The sequence below is a fragment of the Sander vitreus genome, chromosome 10, assembly GCF_031162955.1.
Source record: "Sander vitreus isolate 19-12246 chromosome 10, sanVit1, whole genome shotgun sequence".
Classification (NCBI taxonomy): domain Eukaryota; kingdom Metazoa; phylum Chordata; class Actinopteri; order Perciformes; family Percidae; genus Sander; species Sander vitreus.
In genome coordinates this window covers 21,587,270-21,606,327 of record NC_135864.1, presented here as the reverse complement: position 1 = coordinate 21,606,327, position 19,058 = coordinate 21,587,270, and the positions used below count along the sequence as shown (strand labels likewise).

Below are 19,058 nucleotides of genomic sequence, written 5' to 3'. Positions count from 1 at the left end.
CTAAGATGTCCCACCGGCCGGCGCTGCGCGGATGTTGAACTGGTTCCTCTCATGTAATTGATGACCTAATGAGGGATTAGCTCCTGTGTCAGAGCACTGAGTGTCAGTGTGGAAGCTCTGAGTTGTGAGTTGTAGCTGCACGCGGCATATGGGAGACGTGGGTGACACTGGTTGTGACAGAGATGTGTGTGTGTGTGTGTGTGTGTGTGTGTGTGTGTGTGTGTGTGTGTGTGTGTGTGTGTGTGTGTGTGTGTGTAAGGTGCCAGGGGACACCAGCTGATAGGCACAGGGGCCACGTGACTAATCCAAATGAATTTCGTCTGATTTGATTTGGTCACACTTAGGAAATAATATGTTAGGCTATAATAATAACAATAGGAATCATACTTATTATTATAGAAATAATGGAACGTTTTGCATTATGGCGTATTTGACCCTTCTTGTTAAATGATTCATAAATCGCCTTCGGACAACTTATCAGTTATAGCTCTGTTATAGACAGGTGTGTCTCAGGACTTGCCTTCCACCTGTTCGTTTTATTATTCTTCTGCAAATAATCCGCGAAAGATTGTCCACCTACTGTTTGTTTGAGAGCAAACCTCAACGCTGCCAGATCCCTCAAGGGTCATACCCGATGAAGGAGTCAGTTACATTGCTCATGATGAGAAACTGTCTAACACACCAAATGTAGCTACAAAATATCTGATGGGCTTAACTTTTTAAATAATTAATTAAAATTGCCTACCTGGAAAATATGAATTCAGGTGGGAAAAGAGAAGAAAACTCTCAAGAAGTCAAAGCTGCAAGCACAAGTTGTTTATTAATAGCCGACATGTTAAAGAACAGCTTCGGCATGCACACTTGTTACTTTTTTTTATTATTTCTGGGGAACTATAGGCCTAATAATAACGCCAGCAGACATGCGGACCAGACTTTACTCAACAAGAGTAGGATCACCTTTTCCTAAGCTTTTCAAACAAATGAGCCACGCTCTTAAATGATTAATACTCTCGGCTCCCCCCTGTGTGAGGATAATAACAAGTTCGTGATTGAGTTACAATGCACAATAGGAGAAAAAAAGTCGAGCTTTGTCTAATTGTTCGTTGACAGGGTCAGAGGGGATTGTGCGATTGGCTGCTGCCTCCTGAGGCTGCAGGGCTGTCGGCGGGCTGGGAGTGACACCAAGGTGACTGAGGGGAGGCTGTATAAATTGCTGGCGCAGTGCAAACATCTCCAGAGACGAGAGCGACAGCATCAGCCAGACTCTTCTGTGTGACCTTTCACTGCCGTGCACGACCACAGGCCATTGCCGTGATGACTGCAAAAGCAGAGCTTTCAAGCTGGCCGGAGTACCCAGAGGATTTCACCCTGCTGCCGCAGCGCAACATTCCCTACATCAACTCCAAGACTTGGATTTCTTCTAATTCACTTCATGCGTTCTCCAGGAGGGACGCACACGGCGCTGGAGACGCGGGCCTCTCGCTGGACAAACTTGTGCCAATGAGTAAACTTCCTGACTGCGTGTCCGCTGCAGGCATCGCAGAGACAGACTCTGACAAGGCAGCAGAGGGAGACAAGGCGAGCCACTTTGGCCCGCAGAAACACAGGCGCGTCGCAGCCAACGCCAGGGAAAGGAGAAGGATGCACGGCCTCAACCAAGCGTTTGACGAGCTGAGGAGCGTCATCCCCTCGCTGGAAAACGAGAGGAAGTTGTCCAAGTATGACACCCTCCAAATGGCGCAGATTTACATCACTGAGCTGTCGGAGCTGCTGACCGGTGTGGTTCACCCGGAGTGCAGGAGTCCCCGTCCAGGCGCAGCGGACAAGACCTCCAGGAGGAGTCTGATTCACTCTCTCACTGACTTGGGTTCAAATCAATCAATGACTTCCAACAGCAGCAGTGATGGGGAATCTTCGCACCTCAGTGACACGGAGGAAAGTCTGAGTGTAAGACAGTAACTAGGAAACCACTGATTCTCACTGTTAATGCCGGAGTGTCTGTCATAGAAAGAACCAGGAGAGCCAAAAACTACAGCTTGTAGACATGTTGATCATATCAAATAGTCCTCTATATTCTCCTGTTATTTCTAATAGCTTAGATGACGCACTGCCAATGAAAAAACACCTACTGAGATCTTGAATTCTTTACTTCCTAAGGCCTGGATGAACACCCAGAGGCCTTTTTTTAAATGCACTTTATGCCCTGAACCATCACTAAAGACATTCCCAGTGTCATTAGTGACATTTGTCTAAATTAAAAAAACAATTATTTTGATATTTATGTATAGCTATGGGGTATTTTATGAGGATTGTTTTGCTACAATAAATATATGCTTAAGACATGAGTGTGCATTGTATATTTCATTTTTTTGGTCAGGGTGAGTTACATGTCATTATTTCTACTATGTGAAGCGGACTGTCCAAAATGCAGTAGTTGCTGCAAAGCTGTTGAGTTGTATGTGACAAAAAACAACTTATTCTCTTTAAGAAAGGGAGTTAACGAGGAATAAAATGAACTAGAAGAAGCTATTTCCAGAGATGTTTAACTCGCTGAATGTAACAAGGACACTTTTCTTCAAAGCTATTCCCACAATGAAACAGTCCAAGTGTTCATTCAGCTTATCAGCTAATAATGTCCCATTAAAGATAGGCTACTGCAGCACATATAGCTTCTCTAACATCCCAGCAGTGAAGAACAACAATACTTGAATCCTCTTTTTGCAAAAACAATCCATAGAATAAATGTATTCCAGATGCGTTTTTCATACAACAAGTTACATATAAACATACAAACATCTGCAAGCCAAAATCTAATGCCTAATGTTACCAACGGAGGGGACTTCAAAGAAAAAAAGGAACTAGCCTAATTATGCTTCATGACAGTCTATCATGGTTAAAATTGCTCCTCCTAGTCTGTCTGTTAACTAATAGCCTACTGAGAAAATGTGGTGCTGCCCGCTCCGGAGGGAAGAGGTGGCTGGAACTTTGCCAGGTCCTTAGAAATGATTTCTGCCAGCCTGTGTTTAAAACTGCCAGGGGCCTCTGTGGGGTTAACATGGGTAGAGGAGCTGATGGCCTCCTCCATCTCCTTCTTGTCATCCACCGCCTGTGCCTGTGCATTGTACCCTGGTTGGATGGAGTTATTTGCAGGGGGCTGACGCTGGTATCGGGGCTTGAGTTGGGCGAGGGGAACAGACTGGGGAAGGGTTGAGGGAGGATGCTGGGGAACAAGCGGAGGCAGGGGGGGCGAGAAGAGATGCAGCTGGGGATTTAAGGGAGAATCAATTATGTTCACATCCGAATAGATGCACTCTGAGTCTATCTCAGGTTTGAGATCATCGTATTTGATCATAGGAGGCGTGGCTCTCCTTAGGTTGTAATAAATGTTGTCGTCAATGACATTGTCCAGGTCTACAGCATCCAGGGAATGACACCGTTCATCCTCATCTTCCTCTCCCACATCCTCCTTGCTTTTACAGTGATACATTTCAACAAGAGATAGCCGCTTTAATTTTCGTTCAGGGGTGTCATTAATAGTAGAGTAGTGATTGGCAGACTCGTCCTCTCCGTCATCAGAAACATCTGCAGAACTGCAGACAGGGGCGCCAGAGGGCCAGTTGGTTGTGGTTGGGAGGATAACAGGAGACACGTCAGCTGATCTTCTATAGAGACTGAGTGGCTGGACAGAGGACCCCCTCTCCACAGAGCACTGCTTTGATATAGCCTGGAAGATCTGGAGACCATGTTTGGACAGGAAGATGAACACTCCTTCTCCTGACTCACAGCAACGGCCTGCTTCAATGCTGAACCCACCCTGCAATCACACACATTAACATGCATCTTAAAGGAATAGCATTTTTGCAAATATCTTTATTTGCTTTCTTTCTGAGAGCTAGATGAGAAAATTGATAACACACATATGAAGCTACAGCCAGCAGCAAATTAGCTTAGCTTAGCACAAAGACTGGAAACGGGAGAAACCGCTAGCCTAGCTCTGTCCAAAGGTAACAAAATCAACCAACCAGCACTGCAAAAAAAAAAAGTGTAACACGCACCACTGTGTCTGTGGTAACTATTAGCTGGAGCCACCTGCCCATTAGCTTAGCTTAGCTTAATTTAGCACAAAGACTGAAAAAGGGGGGAAATAGCTAGCCGTCGTCCGTCCAAGTTCACCTGTAACTTGTCGTTTTTTACACTTTAGTGTTAGTACGGAATAAACAAACAATATGTAACGTGGTAATTAGTGACCTTTAGAGGTGCTGGTATGTGGATTTAGTTGCCTTTGGACAGAGCCTGTTTCCCCTTTGTTTTACAGTCTTTGTGCTAAGCTAAGCTTAGCTAATGGGCAGGTGGCTGCAGCTAATAGTTACCACAGACATGATAGTGGTGCGTGTTTTAGTTTCAGTTTTCGTGCAGTGCTGGTTGGTTGATAAGGTTACTTTTGGACAGAGCTAGGCTAGCTGTTTCTCCCGTTTCGAGTCTTTGTGCTAAGCTAAGTTAACCAGCTGCCAACCATAGAAAACATTAGAAGGGTAACCTTCAAAGTTATGTGACTGATCTGAGCAGAATGTCAGGTGTATCATGAGTATTCGAGTGCGGATCAGGACGCATTTTTCTGTCCGAGCCCGGCCCGCGTCCGACAGAGCAGTAACCGAACCCGACCCGAGCCCGACAAGCATTAAGATATTTATGTCCGAGCCCGACCTGAGCCAGACACAGTTAAAATCAATTTTTTTTCTCATACTAATGACACATGTACGTTTGTTTGTGTAGAAAGCCCGCTTTTATTAAGAGACTTTAGAGAGGCATTTGGAAATTTTAACAAATGAGCGCATCAGTGCACACGGGGCAACAAGCGCACGTTAATACAGGCGCGCTGTTGGCTATCTACATAATAAGCTGTTTTAAATTTAAAATGTTCAATGCCTTATCGCGCTGATGTGACCGAGCCCGACCCGAACCCGAACATCATTTCTCAATATCTGTCCGAACCCGGCCCGGCCCATCAGGTCCCTTCGGGCTCGGGTCAGGTATCCATCCTCTAGTGAGTATGGGGATGCAGTTTGAATTCATTTTTGCATCCTTTCCAATAGAGGGCAATTCATAGGAACTTTACCTCAACCTGTCCAAACTTCCGTAAGTGCCTATAGGGCCAGCGATAGAATATGTGACCAGTATTGATGGCCAGCAGTATCACAGCCTCTTTTTCTGGGGAGATCAGATACTCTCCAGACAACTTGCACCTCCTGGATGCCTCTGTGCTCTGGACAGTCACTTGGTACTGGTTTGGAGGAAGGGTCAGATCTAAACATGAGAAGACATGAAAATATTTGTCACTTAAAACATCATAGCACACAGGTTAGTGCAGCATGACTACACATGAAAGTACTAGATTTTTCAAGGTCTGTGCAGCAATATATCCGCAAAGGGAATACAGCAAATATATTCTCATACAGAAAAAGGCTGAGTTGAAATTGCTTGCATTCTACTAATCTCTCTGTGTGACTGAACTGCCTGGATTTTGTTTTAGGAGAAGTGTAATCCATTAGGAAATAAAAAGAAATGAATGTGTGTTAGCCAGAGTTTGCTGACAATATTACATTCTGTCGTTCATGTTTGAATAAATTAGTGGCTTTAGCTACTGCTCATATTCAAGGTTTCTGCTGAAGCCTTGAATTTATGATAATGATGCCATGACATTTAAACCACACTGTTAGCTTCTTCACGGTCTTTTACCTTTATTAGGATACATTTTCCAATTAACTCTCACAACCTTGTTAAAGGTTTCAGTTTTTTACAATTGTTTTGAAGTTTACTACTTTTAGCCAAAAGAAAAATGACAATACCCTCCCCCTTCTCTGACCCACTCTCCCCCACTAATAATTTCCATACGTTCCCCTTTAGCAATGGTAGCATGTCTCAACGGTCACCTTGGTCAACATGCTATAAATACTTAAATAATCCTTTAAATTCATCCCCTGGTAGGAGAGAAGAATACAGTTTATGCTGGTTTCTGATGAGAACCACTTCAGCTGGCACCCACTAAACCGAATGTTATTTTCGATTGTTTGTTGACTGATCAGCTGGCGCCTGCAGACTGACGAGCATTACCGGCAGCTTTCCAAGATGAGTAAAGGTCATTGTCCTCCATGGTCAAGCCATTTCCTCTCTCGAAAGCCCCTTTGTCTGATTCCCCAGAATCCTTCTGTAAACACAGTGGCATGGCAAACATTACATGGAGTGTACACCAAACTCTTATCGCTGTTTTATGACTTCAAAGAGGTAAGACACAAGAAAAAACATAGCTTGTGCAAGCACAAAAATTAGAGAAGTGAAGAGACAGAAGTTACAGATATTGTATTAACTTCCTCATTGTGCTATCTCTCTATGTCTGATTGTGGGTAATGTTTATCACCACCTTTCCCAAATTATAACACTACTCCTGATATAAAAAAGAAGAAGGGGAAAGGTGCCCTGGTCATGAGGAGAGTTGTGAAATACCTGGAAGGCCAGAAGACAGAGGGCACTTAGCCAGTCCTGGCTTGTCGTGGAGGCCAGGGTATAGGTGCACCGAATGGTGTGTAAGTAGAAGGCAGTGCACCCGGAAGGGCAAGACTCCTTTGGCGCAGGGATGACACTGAGGCAGTCACTTAGCCGCACCACTTTTCTTTCAGGTGTTTTATACCGACCGACTTTCCTGTGGTCAGTAGCAGCATTGTTATCAAGTACAGTCGAGAGCTCCAACCGCCCGACCCCCATGGCGCTGGGCTTAAATAGCATCACCGATACTTTCCTCCATGTTTTCTGTAGTAGATTACAGAGGGGAAATGGAAGTGACTGTTAATAGGTCCTTAAATGGTATATATTTGTATGTTATTTTAACATTAGCAAGTATGGCATCTGTCCCTAATTGTTATGCAGATGACACGCAGCTTACATTTCTGCTTCATGTGATGATCTGAGCCCTGCTGACATTGTTTAAAAAAATCATTTGACTGGATGGCTCAAACATTTCTACAGTTGACGGATAACAGAGAGATCATGGTTATTAGGAGGAGTAGGAGCCAAAAGAGAGAAACTCATCTTACTGGAACTTATCTTACTGCCTTGCAACAGTAACAGAACTTATTTCAAAATGCTTGTCATTGTTTTCAGATGATCTTATGAATGAACTCAGTGACGCTGCTTTTAGTTCATCCCCCCCCCCCACACACACATACTTCAGAACAGCCTCCCTGTAAACTTTTACCGACCTGTCTTATAACTGATTTTTTTTAAATGTATTTATATTTTTTTTATTTATTGTCTAACTTGCTTTTACCTAAAGTGTCATTTCCTTTGTGTTTTATTGCTGCTACAGTTTCTTATTCATGATTATATCCCTAGTTATTCAGTGGGGCAAAAAGGGGGGTGGTATTTAGTCAGCCACCAATTGTGCAAGTTCTCCCACTTAATAAGATGAGAGAGGCCTGTAATTTTCATCATAGGTACACTTCAACTATGAGAGACAAAATGAGAAAAAAAAAAAATCCAGAAAATCACATTGTAGGATTTTTAATGAATTTATTTGCAAATTATGGTGGAAAATAAGTATTTGGTCAATAACAAAAGTTCATCTCAATACTTTGTTATATACCCTTTGTTGGCAATGACAGAGGTCAAACGTTTTCTGTAAGTCTTCACAAGGTTTTCACACACATGTTGCTGGTATTTTGGCCCATTCCTCCATGCAGATCTCCTCTAGAGCAGTGATGTTTTGGGGCTGTCGCTGGGCAACACGGACTTTCAACTATCTCCAAAGATTTTCTATGGGGTTGAGATCTGGAGACTGGCTAGGCCACTCCAGGACCTTGAAATGCTTCTTACGAAGCCACTCCTTCGTTGCCCGGGCGGTGTGTTTGGGATCATTGTCATGCTGAAAGACCCAGCCACGTTTCATCTTCAATGCCCTTGCTGATGGAAGGTTTTCACTCAAAATCTCACAATACATGGCCCCATTCATTCTTTCCTTTACACGGATCAGTCGTCCTGGTCCCTTTGCAGAAAAACAGCCCCAAAGCATGATGTTTCCACCCCCATGCTTCACAGTAGGTATGGTGTTCTTTGGATGCAACTCAGCATTCTTTCCCCTCCAAACACGACGAGTTGAGTTTTTACCAAAAAGTTCTATTTTGGTTTCATCTGACCATATGACATTCTCCCAATCCTCTTCTGGATCATCCAAATGCTCTCTAGCAAACTCCAGACGGGCCTGGACACGTCTGGCACTTCAGGATTTGAGTCTCTGGCGGCATAGTGTGTTACTGATGGTAGCCTTGGTTACTTTGGTCCCAGCTCTCTGCAGGTCATTCACTAGGTCCCCTCGTGTGGTTCTGGGATTTTTGCTCACCGTTCTTGTGATCATTTTGACCCCACGGGGTGAGGTCTTTCGTGGAGCCCCGGATCGAGGGAGATTATTAGTGGTCTTGTATGTCTTCCATTTTCTTATAATTTCTCCCACAGTTGATTTCTTCACACCAAGCTGCTTACCTATTGCAGATTCAGTCTTCCCAGCCTGGTGCAGGTCTACAATTTTGTTTCTGGTGTCCTTTGACAGCTCTTTGGTCTTGGCCATAGTGGAGTTTGGAGTGTGACTGTTTGAGGTTGTGGACAGGTGTCTTTTATATTGATAACAAGTTCAAACAGGTGCCATTAATACAGAGGAGCCTCTTAAAGAAGAAGTTACAGGTCTGTGAGAGCCAGAAATCTTGCTGGTTTGTAGGTGATCAAATACTTATTTTCCCGAGGAATTTGCAAATAAAATCATTAAAAATCCTACAATGTGATTTTCTGGATTTCTTTTTCTCATTTTGTCTCTCATAGTTAAAATGTACCTATGATGAAAATTACAGGCCTCTTTCATCTTTTTAAGTGGAAGAACTTGCACAATTGGTGGCTGACTAAATACTTTTTTGCCCCACTGTGTATATATAATTATATATATGTTGTGAAGCACATAATGATTAATCTCTTTGTTTGACATGTTTAAAGTTTATTAATTTTGATTATTTAGTGTTTTTAACAAAAATCAAGTAGATGTGGTCCTCTGTGCATTGCTGTCATACTGCTCCTTCTTGAATTTAGCAAAAGGTGTTTTCAAGAAAAAATAGCCATGTGTCAATCTGTAGCTAATTTCAGATTGAGAACAAACCACACTGAAGGGATTTTCACACACCAAATCATATTGATCCAAAATAGGATTTGTCACACCTTAAGTGTCCACATTATCTAAAGACCAGTATTTTAAGATTTTTATGAATCAGAATAGCACATTAAATTGAATTTGAACACTGTATTCTCATATTACTAAAATTAGGCACAGATACGATCTAACTAGTGACTGAAATAGTCAGCAAAACACATGTGTAATACATATGTGAGCAGCCTCACTTATTAATAATTAATATCTAATAAGGGAGAACCAACACCAGATTTTCACCATTGAAGTCAATCTGAATATACAGCTGCTATGGAATTATATTAAGATTACCTGATGAGACACAGACATGGGTGGAATTAGTAACAATGAATTTCCTGCAGTTAAAAATGATTGTGAAAATATTTACGATTTGTATCTTAAAAGAATCCTCTCCACATTTGCCTGAACAATAGCATGACTCTATTTCACATATAAGTACAGTATAAGTACAATAGTATATTGGAGTATAAAGTATAAGGATCGCTTACTTGCATGACTTTACAGAGTTACCAACCACATTGAACATCTTAAGGGGCATTTAAAAAAATAGGTTCCTTAAGGGCAGTTCCTTAAATGCAGTTTCATAAATTCTGCAAAACCTTGTTTAATCTGCTGTGTGTCATCTAAAGTGCCGGGATATTTAGACTTTCAAAACTGAAATTGACTTACAACACTGAAAAAAATGATGTAGTGCACTCTTTAACTCACTGTATTGTTTACTCAAGGTTGATATTCAGAGAGTAATTCATTTGTCATTGCAATGAGTTTGGATAGCATATGTTCTAGTTAAGACATAAAACCTCTGAAAAATCTTTATCAATTGAGCCTTTGCTCATTTTAACTAAGCAATTCAAGAAAGCAAACCATCGCTATTTTTGACCGAGCTGTTGCCATATCGACTAAAAAAATAAAAATCAGCCACGATGATCACCGTTTCACAAGGATACTGAATTTCTAGAAAACTTACTTTTCCAAACTTGACCACCCTAAGGTACAGCTTCCCTTCCTTGAAGATGACATCCATACTTGCAAGCCTTGTCTGTATATCTTTCACTCTAGTTCCTGATGCTCTGTGGTCAAGATGTAACAAACAGGGAGGTTCAAATTAGATTTTCTCCACCACTAAAAAATTGTTTCCTTTACATCACCAGCAGCTTTCATTCTGTTGTCTACGTGTGAGCGGTTAGACTTCCTGAAAGTCAAGATATCTCTGATCTGCAACTTAAAGGTTGCAAAACAACGGGTACATTGTGTGTTGCTGTTTTCATGAGTCAAACTTCCCTTTACATTATTCTGTCCGTTTTAGCAACTTCCTCACCATACAAAACCGGTACCAAACCTTTGTATTTTTCTAGATAAGAACATAAAAGATCAACAGATAAGTGTTTTTTATTTACAATTGGAGTATCAAAAATGTATATTACAAAGTCTACACATCCAGGACAAAAAAAAAGGGCAGAAAATTCATCTGATGAACCTGCAAACTATGTCAGGTGGTGATAAAAATACACTTCCTTAGTTCAGTTCCGTGACACAGCTGTACCATTTCGTCAGAAATTTTCTGTTTAACACAGGAGAATCTTCTCTTTAATCAAAAACTCTTAGAAGTCCATTGAGCTGTGAGCCAGGTAGTCTTTCCGTCCAATGTTGGTGACCTGCTTGGTCTGCATGGCCTCCAATTTAGGGCAGTCTGTAATACGATGACCCAGACCGCCGCAGAATGTACAGCCCCTCTCTCCTGTGAAAACATGAGAATCAGGTATGTCACAAAGGGTTTGCAAACACTCCACACTTCTGTGAATTTGAGATGAGAAGACCAGATCAGGTTAGAGCGACGTTTAAAAAGGAAAAACTAAGAAAATGAGAGTAACCCATAAATGGAGAGCATGTAGGCCTAGAGCAGGAGATATGAACTAGATTTGGTGTGAACGACTCACCTCCGATGTCCAGCATGGTCTCGTCTCCTGTCTGGAGCACCTGGAGGACTGGAGGAACCTTCTGCTTGGCTTCAACTAGCAGAGCTTTAAGGTCCATCAACACGGACTCATCTATGGGGAAAGACGTACACATAATGTTAAAATAGACTTGCCTTTCCTCATTTTCTGTCGTAATGTTACGGATGCTCATAATAAACGTGGCCAAAGCTTCAGATAATGAGGTATACATATTTAAAAGAAATCCCTGTGAGCTAAAACCTCAGATTTCACACTGTTTTGAACGCTCTGGGTTTTTTTTTTTCCTACACTCTGCTTGGTTTGACACGCTTTTCTAAAAGTGGTCATCTGCTCCAGGAACGCTACCGCACCACTTACATCACATACACTGCACATGTGCCTTAGTTGGTGATTTTTGACAGCAGAAAGTGCTGCTATATATAGTTACAATCCAGTGCTAACTAAATGTAGCTATAGCCAGCGCCAGGGAAAGCAGTAATCTTGGCTGCCAATGACATTCCTGGTGGAACATGTCTGGTTGAGTAATATTTGGTTTAGAACCGTTATTGGTGATTTTTCACCGTATAAAGTCCCACTATGCACTGCTGTAGTCAGTCCCGGACTGTAACGGACTGTACAGAGACATCGACAGCAGAGCACAGACGCGTAGACTCCAGAGATCCGGAAATGCTGACCAATCAGAGCAGACTAGGCTTCTTTGAGAGACAGGCACTCCAACAGAGCATCACAGACAGAGGGGCCCCAGGAAATGCACTGGACTTTGAAGCAAATTAAACATAGTGGGCAAACTGTGGAATTTCAACTCCCGGCTGAAAAAGACTTTTGCCCATAGACTTACAGTACAAGGCAAAAGAGACGTCTGTAAATCAGTGGATACATGTTTTGGGCATCACAACCCCCCGCCAAACAATTCACTATCAGAATTTGATCCATTTGGTCCGATAACATTTGGAAAGTCCAGAAGAGCCGCACGATTAAATCACTTAATCCCCATTCAAGGTTAGCGGACGTCTCTAGTGGGCCTGCTCTATGGGCCGCACAGTGCGGAAGCAGTGCCGATGACCCGGGTCATTTTATAACTGGTTTTGCCTCCCTGCGCCACTGAGCAACTCTTATAGAAATGAACGAGGCTCTGCCTTGAGCGCTGTATCTAGTTCTTATTATACGTCCAGGGTGAATATAAGGTGCAGCAGCCATGAGCAGTATGAGAAAATGTCTTTTTGAACATTAAAGCATGTAAACATGTTCTAGTAAAAACAGAAAAATACAAGCATGAACCTGACACTAGTATATCATAGGTCTCCTTTAACTTATTGTCATTTAACACTGAATTATGCTGACTAAATTCACTATAATGATATTCCGAAAATCACTACTCCAATGCAGAAATGAATTAGAGGTTTGTCTTGATTGGTATTTTTCTTACCACAGCCTTTATTGATGAATGTAGTGGCAATACCGGTCTGGCCTGATCTTCCAGTTCTTCCGATTCTATGGACTGAAACGAGACAATTTCACCAAACCAGCCTGAGCAAAAACGCTGTACCAATTTTAAGAAGTCCAGGCCATACGTCACTGAACTATATTATATATATATGTACGTACACACACACACACACACACACACACACACACCATAGTTTTCTATCTCCTCCGGCATGTCATAATTCACTACATGCTGTATAGCTGGGAAATCCAGACCCTTGGAGGCAACGTCTGTGGCAACTAAGACATCTTTCTTTCCTTCTTTAAATGCCTCGATGGCTTTTGTTCTTTCCTCCTGATCTGCAAAGTAAATCAACAAAATATTTCAACATAAACCATATTTCGCAAGACAATGACAAATGGAAAATGTGAGAAAAGTGTCGGCAATGCTTTCAGTTTCATGGAAATGTTAAAGAAAGTGTGAAGCAGAAACGGTGACATTTGCAAGCAGGATGGCATCTGGTGGTAATGATGAGCAACTACAACAAAGTTGAAGAGTAAGGCTGTGTACATATAATAAGTGCTCTGAAACGTGATGCTGGGTTGGGTTCCTCCAAATACAGTAATCCTCTGCAGGCACTATCACTATGTACTGATTGCTATGTACTTTAAAGATAAGAACAGAGCTCGGCGCACCTTTTCCTCCATGGATGGCCACCGCTTCTACTCCTTTTAGCAAGAGATACTCATGGATGGCATCTACATCGGCCTTCTTCTCAGCAAATATCAGTACCTGTTGATATGAACAGGAAATATTTTGTAACATTTGACATGTTTGAGTTACGGACTTTTGGTATATGTCATGTCAATGTCATAACGTGGAAATACTGACAGGAGGTGGTGTTTTCTGGAGACACTCAAGCAGGTACACCATCTTGGCCTCCTCTTTGACGTATTCCACTTCCTGCACACACACAAACACACATTTATTATTTTTATATGAGTGAGTTTGTAAATTGAATTCAATAAATCCCCCCGACTAAGGCAGAAAACCTCTTTCAGTGACAAATAAACATACCTGGATGACATCCAAGCTGGCAGCTCCGGCCCTGCCTACGTTGATAGTGATAGGTTTGACCAGCGCACTCTTGGCAAAGTTCTGGATCTTCTTGGGCATAGTGGCGCTAAAAAGCAGGGTTTGCCTTTGTCCCTAGATAAAGAAATAACACATCCCATGTCTGATAGCCTCAAAAAGACAAGGCACACACAATATTTTTGTTTGAGAAATAAATACAACATTCAGCTACAACTGACTGAGCCCAGCAGCTGGAAGATGGACTAATGGGCCAACTATGCTGAGTGCTTAAGTGATGACGAAATGTGCTACTGCTTAAAGCATCAGGACCGTGTTAAAAACTATTTCAACTACCGTTACAGACAGAAAATGAAGCTTTATTCTGGAAGAGGAGCTGCATGAAATGCCAACATAGCTTTTCAGTGGGAAAATCAGAGGGGAAGACCAATGATATCCCATTGAGTGGTGAATTTGTCCAACCAGGGCTTTGACAACCAGGAGGGAAAAAAAAAATGCCCCGAAAACTCACCTTGAAATAGGAGAAGATGGTTCTGATGTCTTCCTCAAAGCCCATGTCAATCATCCTATCAGCCTCATCCAGAGCCAAGTAGCGGCAGATGTCCAGACTCACCATCTTCTTCTGCAGCAAGTCCATCAGTCTGCCAGGGGTAGCAACCATCATGTGGACACCACTATAACCAAGAGGAGGTACAGATTCAGCATTTTTAAAATACAATACAATTGTATTAGTGCCTAGGTTCTGAGATGGCCATGGTAAATGTTTGTGATATGCATGCTTTCTGTAATGCATTATGTCTGGAACTTTTGCCCATTTTGTTCCGCCCTGAGTGATTTAATGTGGCTGCATCGTGCATTTTTTTGGCGTGGCAGTAGTTCAAGCTGAAGTTCTGAATTGAAGACTGAAACAGATTCCTTTCAGACGAATCTTCACTCTTACTTACTGTTTTACTACCTCCATCTGATCCTTGACAGACATTCCTCCGATGCAGAGGGCAGTGCGCAGCTGAGGAGCTCCTTCCTCCTCCAGCAGCTTGCAGTAGTACTCGATGATGCCGTGAGTCTGCCTCGCCAACTCTCGCTGGAGTGAAAGGAAAAGGTATTCAAATCAGATATGCTTAGTTGCACACACAAAACAAAAGAGAAAAAAAAGAAAAAAAAAGAAAAGCTGCTCACAGTAAATGCAATCTGTCTGAAGTGCAAACAGTAAGAAATACTGCGTTTATTTTTGGAACCACCAATCAGGCTTTATGCTGTATTTCAAGCTGCATCATCAATGAAGTGGGTTTGTCGTGTGTGTCTTACTGAAGGACAGATGATGAGTCCATATGGTCCCTCTCTCTTAAAGAAAGGCAGCCTTTTCTCCTGCTCCAGCGCAAACATGGTGATTGGCAGAGTGAAGACCAAAGTCTTCCCAGAACCAGTGAAGGCTATGCCAATCATGTCCCGACCTGACAGACTACAGACACACACTGTAAATTCATGAACCGTTCACACGTACTTAACATAACTCACAGTCTGGTTGTATAGCATATGTCCATTTCCTGTACTTACACTGTAGGGATTCCTTGAATTTGAATTGGCGTGGGATGCACAATTCCCTTCTTTTTCAAACCTTTTAGGATTGCTGCAAAAACAACAAACAGATTCATTTGCCAGTTGTTAATCACATGGGACCACTGAAGGCCTCGCACAGGCACACAATGTGTTTTTCACGCGTGGGAGAGAGGGAGTGTGTTGTAACCTGGTGGAAGCTTCATCTCCCTGAAGCTTTTGATTGGAGGAGGGATTCCGTCTCCATCAACAAGGATGTGAAACTTCTTCCTGACGCGCTCATGTCGGGTCTTTGGCATATTCAGGATGTAGCGCGGTGCCTTCCAGCTATAAAGAACATCCAGGTTAAATGAAAAGTATATATATTAAAAATGGAATACACTGATCAAGAACTTACCTTGTTTTTATGGGATCATCATATATGATCCCTTTGGCCATTTCTTTTACAGACATTAGAGCTGATTGAGGACAGATCAAAAGATTAAAAGTTTAGAACATTCTGCACAAACTGTAATTTTATCAAGGTATATCTGATTAATAATTCTTGACAGCACTATTGTTTTACCTCTGCCCTCTGCAACGCTCTCAAGAATCTTCTCTTCCTCTTTCAGCTGCTTCTCCTTGGCGGACTCCTTACGGGCTGTAATATGCAAAAACATACAGCAGGTGAGATATCACTGACCTAATATGGTAATATCTAATGAGCAGTATGATAATAACAACACCAATCATAATCAGTCTTGTATATAGTACTTGAAAGCAATACTTGAGTAAAAGTACAAGTATCTTACCAAAAAATTACTTAGGGAGAAGTTAAAGTCTCCTTTTAGAATATTACTTGAATAAAAGTCTTAAAAAAGGTCCCATGGCATGAACATTTCACTTTATGAGGTTTTTTAACATTAATGTGTGTTCTCCCAGCCTGCCTATGGTCCACCGGTGGTTAGAAATGGTGATAGGTGTAAACCGAACCCTGGGTATCCTGCTCTGCCTTTGAGAAAATGAAAGCTCAGATGGGCCGATCTGGAATCTTCTCCTTATGACGTCAAAAGGAGGAAGGTTACCTCCCCTTTCTCTGCTTTGCCCACCCAGAGAATTTGGCCCACCCATGAGAGAGAGACATCATGGCTTTCAAACGAGCAAAGTGGCAGATGGTCAAGGTCACACACCCCACCCCCCCCCTCCCCTTCTCTCCTCCTCAACAGCTACAGACACAGAAATGGCACATCCTAAGGAAAGCTCATTGTGGGATTGGCTCTAGTGGCTGTAATTCTGCACCAAGGCTGAATTTCGGGAGAGAGACTTCAGATACAGTATTAGGGGACCACTAAGATCTATATAAAAGAGACTTCAGATACAGTATTAGGGGACCACTAAGGTCTATATAAAAGAGACTTCAGATACAGTATTAGGGGACCACTAAGGTCTATATAAAAGAGACTTCAGATACAGTATTAGGGGACCACTAAGGTCTATATAAAAGCATCCAAAGAGCACCATGTCATAGGACCTTTAATGGATTTAAAACGTACTGTACTTAAGTATCAAAAGTAATTTTCTGATTATGAACTTTATGGCCAAAGGTGTGTAACGTTATCTTTATCACCACTGTCATCGGGGTGGTCATCATCTGTTTCCATGGCAGCAGAACCTGCACCAGGTGCTTCCATGACACTATCAGTCATTATGCTTCCTTCGCTTCTTCTTTAGTTTTGGCCTATGTATTTTTTTTTTTTGCCGCTTAGCAACAAACAGGCATTAGGTCACCAACTGGGATGGAGGGTGCATTATCTTGGCAATTTAGGAGCAATGATTCGCCAAACCTGCTTTTTTCCAGTGTAACAAATTTCTTCTGATTTTATTTTGTAGTAACGAGTAACTAAGATGCTTAGGGGAAATGTAGTGGAGTAAAAGTAAACATTTTATTTAGGAAATGTAGTGGAGTAAGTAAGAAGAAGTAAAAGTTTTACAGAAATATAAATAACGAAGTAAAATACAGATACGTGAAAATTCTACTTAAGTACAGTAGCAAAGTATTTGTACTTCGTTACATTACAACACTGATCATAATCCAGAGTGGGTTGTGCTTAAACTGGATACCTTCTGCTTTTTCTTTGAGGTGCTGATGCTGGTCAAGGAGACTGACATTGGAGCGTGGACCAAGACCCTCGTCCTCATCTCTCTGCTCCTCCCCACTGTCCTTCTGCTCCTCGTCCACTGCCTTTCCTCGCAGACGTAACATCTTCTGTATCTGTGCGTTAGACGTTTTAAAACAAAAACATTTAATTTGAATATGTGGCAACAGAATGTGATGTTGGTGTACATTTGGAAAATGAAAATACAATTGTATTAAAAAAAAAAAAAAAATCTATATATACACAATTGTAACAGTAATCTGAATGTTAGCTTCCTCAAGACAAATCTATGTTAAACTGACCGTATACCACTAATCAGGGATGCACCGTTTACACTTGTTCCTCTCCTGATACTTATTCCGATACCTCAACTCAGGGTATCTGGCAATGCAGATTCTTTGTGGTATTTTGTTCCAAAATGTTAAATCTATATAGTTCACTACATGAAACTCAAGGTTGTCGGACCTACATACCTAATCCGCTTAATGAGGTCTTGGCACCGACACCGAACCGGTGGATCGGATTGGCGTATCCTTACTAACTTCTCAAGTGTCAAAACAGGACGGTGCACAATAACTTACCATTTGATGTTTTCTTATTTTGACTGGAACGTAAGGAACATAATCATCATCCTCTGATCCTTCTGAGCCAGACCTTTCATCCTCCCCATGGGATCTCTGTACAAACACATTATCAGTAGTATTATCTCTTGGTTTACCCTCTGTTTTATACGCAGATCAAACATGCAATGGTACTGAAGATTACCACAATGTAATATCATACAGATCTCGGATGTGATTAATCTGTATATGCCGACATCATTGGCAAGTGCCACCTGGATACATATTTGAACAGTATGGCAACAGGATTTTGACAGATATATTAGATGTTCAAACAAACAAGTTATGTGAATAGTCTCATCATGAAAATGTGAAGGGACGAAGCGTCACAGGACTCCTCAAGTCTCCCACCTTCACATCCGATTACCAAAAGCATCATTATGTCCACACTTAACGTTAGCCTAACGTTACAATTTAAAGACCATGGCGCGGTTTTTTAGCTGCTCTGCGTTCAACCTCAGAATGTTATGAATGAACTCAAGCACTTTTATATTTAACGCTAATAGAAATGCAGGCAACGTTAGCTAGCTAGTTATGTTCGGAGTAGACTTTCAAGTTAATACAAACGTCACCATTACGTACTGCATTATTATGGCTAACGTTAACGTTAGTTGACCGTGGAGTTTTACCGAACACGGTTTACATTACACATTCATATAAAATCCCATATTATTCAAACATTTCAACTCTCTACATTGGCCTGTTCCAATGAGTTTAACTGTGAATAGATAACAGTATGCATGGGATGAGTGTTAAAGACCCTAACGTTAAGGCTGACTAGCTTGCTAACTTTAGCTAGGGTTAGCTAACATTAGCTAGTGTAACCTCAACACTGTGAACGATAGTATACGCTTAGCTAGCTAACTTACCTTTTGGGGTCGATTTTCGTTTTCCATTTTATTTATGAATACAGTAACGTTCTCTATGTACTAGCTAAAGCCACGACGTTGTTGATCAAATACGCTACCCACAATTCAATAAATAGACCTAGCTAATACACATGTTTTCACAACACAGGAAGCTTTGATACTGTACGGA

At 41.7% G+C, this 19,058-nt stretch overlaps 3 protein-coding genes across 3 annotated transcripts; 1 reads left to right on the top strand and 2 right to left on the bottom strand.

Moving 5' to 3' along the window:
• Positions 1–801: 801 nt before the first annotated feature.
• Positions 802–10,536, bottom strand: dok3 (docking protein 3). Its single transcript, XM_078260905.1, has 5 exons — positions 10,206–10,536; positions 6,502–6,804; positions 6,112–6,205; positions 5,117–5,304; positions 802–3,814 (listed from the first exon to the last, which is right to left on the bottom strand). The coding sequence occupies exons 1-5, from the start codon at positions 10,260–10,262 to the stop codon at positions 2,933–2,935; spliced, it is 1,524 nt and encodes a 507-aa protein (XP_078117031.1). The 5' UTR covers positions 10,263–10,536; the 3' UTR covers positions 802–2,932.
• Positions 1,315–2,013, top strand: atoh1b (atonal bHLH transcription factor 1b). Its single transcript, XM_078260906.1, has one exon. The coding sequence runs from the start codon at positions 1,315–1,317 to the stop codon at positions 1,957–1,959; it is 645 nt and encodes a 214-aa protein (XP_078117032.1). The 3' UTR covers positions 1,960–2,013.
• Positions 10,537–10,611: 75 nt separating the features above from the next.
• Positions 10,612–19,058, bottom strand: ddx41 (DEAD (Asp-Glu-Ala-Asp) box polypeptide 41). The gene is made up of 17 exons (XM_078260904.1): positions 18,890–19,058; positions 17,982–18,077; positions 17,366–17,516; positions 15,831–15,905; positions 15,663–15,723; positions 15,456–15,592; positions 15,266–15,338; positions 15,017–15,170; positions 14,656–14,792; positions 14,223–14,385; positions 13,697–13,828; positions 13,511–13,582; positions 13,315–13,411; positions 12,829–12,978; positions 12,620–12,691; positions 11,176–11,286; positions 10,612–10,976 (listed from the first exon to the last, which is right to left on the bottom strand). Exons 1-17 carry the CDS (start codon positions 18,914–18,916, stop codon positions 10,840–10,842), a joined length of 1,845 nt encoding a protein of 614 aa, XP_078117030.1. The 5' UTR covers positions 18,917–19,058; the 3' UTR covers positions 10,612–10,839.

Coding starts and splice junctions, on each gene's coding strand:
- atoh1b (XM_078260906.1), top strand. CDS start 1,315: ATGACTGCAAAAGCAGAGCTTTCAAGCTGGCCGGAGTACCCAGAGGAT.
- dok3 (XM_078260905.1), bottom strand. CDS start 10,262: ATGGATGTCATCTTCAAGGAAGGGAAGCTGTACCTTAGGGTGGTCAAG. Junction 6,805..10,205: donor GGGTGGTCAAGTTTGGAAAA/GTAAGTTTTCTA, acceptor AATCTACTACAG/AAAACATGGAGGAAAGTATC. Junction 3,815..5,116: donor GGAAGTTTGGACAGGTTGAG/GTAAAGTTCCTA, acceptor GTGTGATTGCAG/GGTGGGTTCAGCATTGAAGC.
- ddx41 (XM_078260904.1), bottom strand. CDS start 18,916: ATGGAAAACGAAAATCGACCCCAAAAG. Junction 18,078..18,889: donor ACGAAAATCGACCCCAAAAG/GTAAGTTAGCTA, acceptor GTGTTTGTACAG/AGATCCCATGGGGAGGATGA. Junction 11,287..12,619: donor ATTCATCAATAAAGGCTGTG/GTAAGAAAAATA, acceptor CTTTCCCCATAG/ATGAGTCCGTGTTGATGGAC.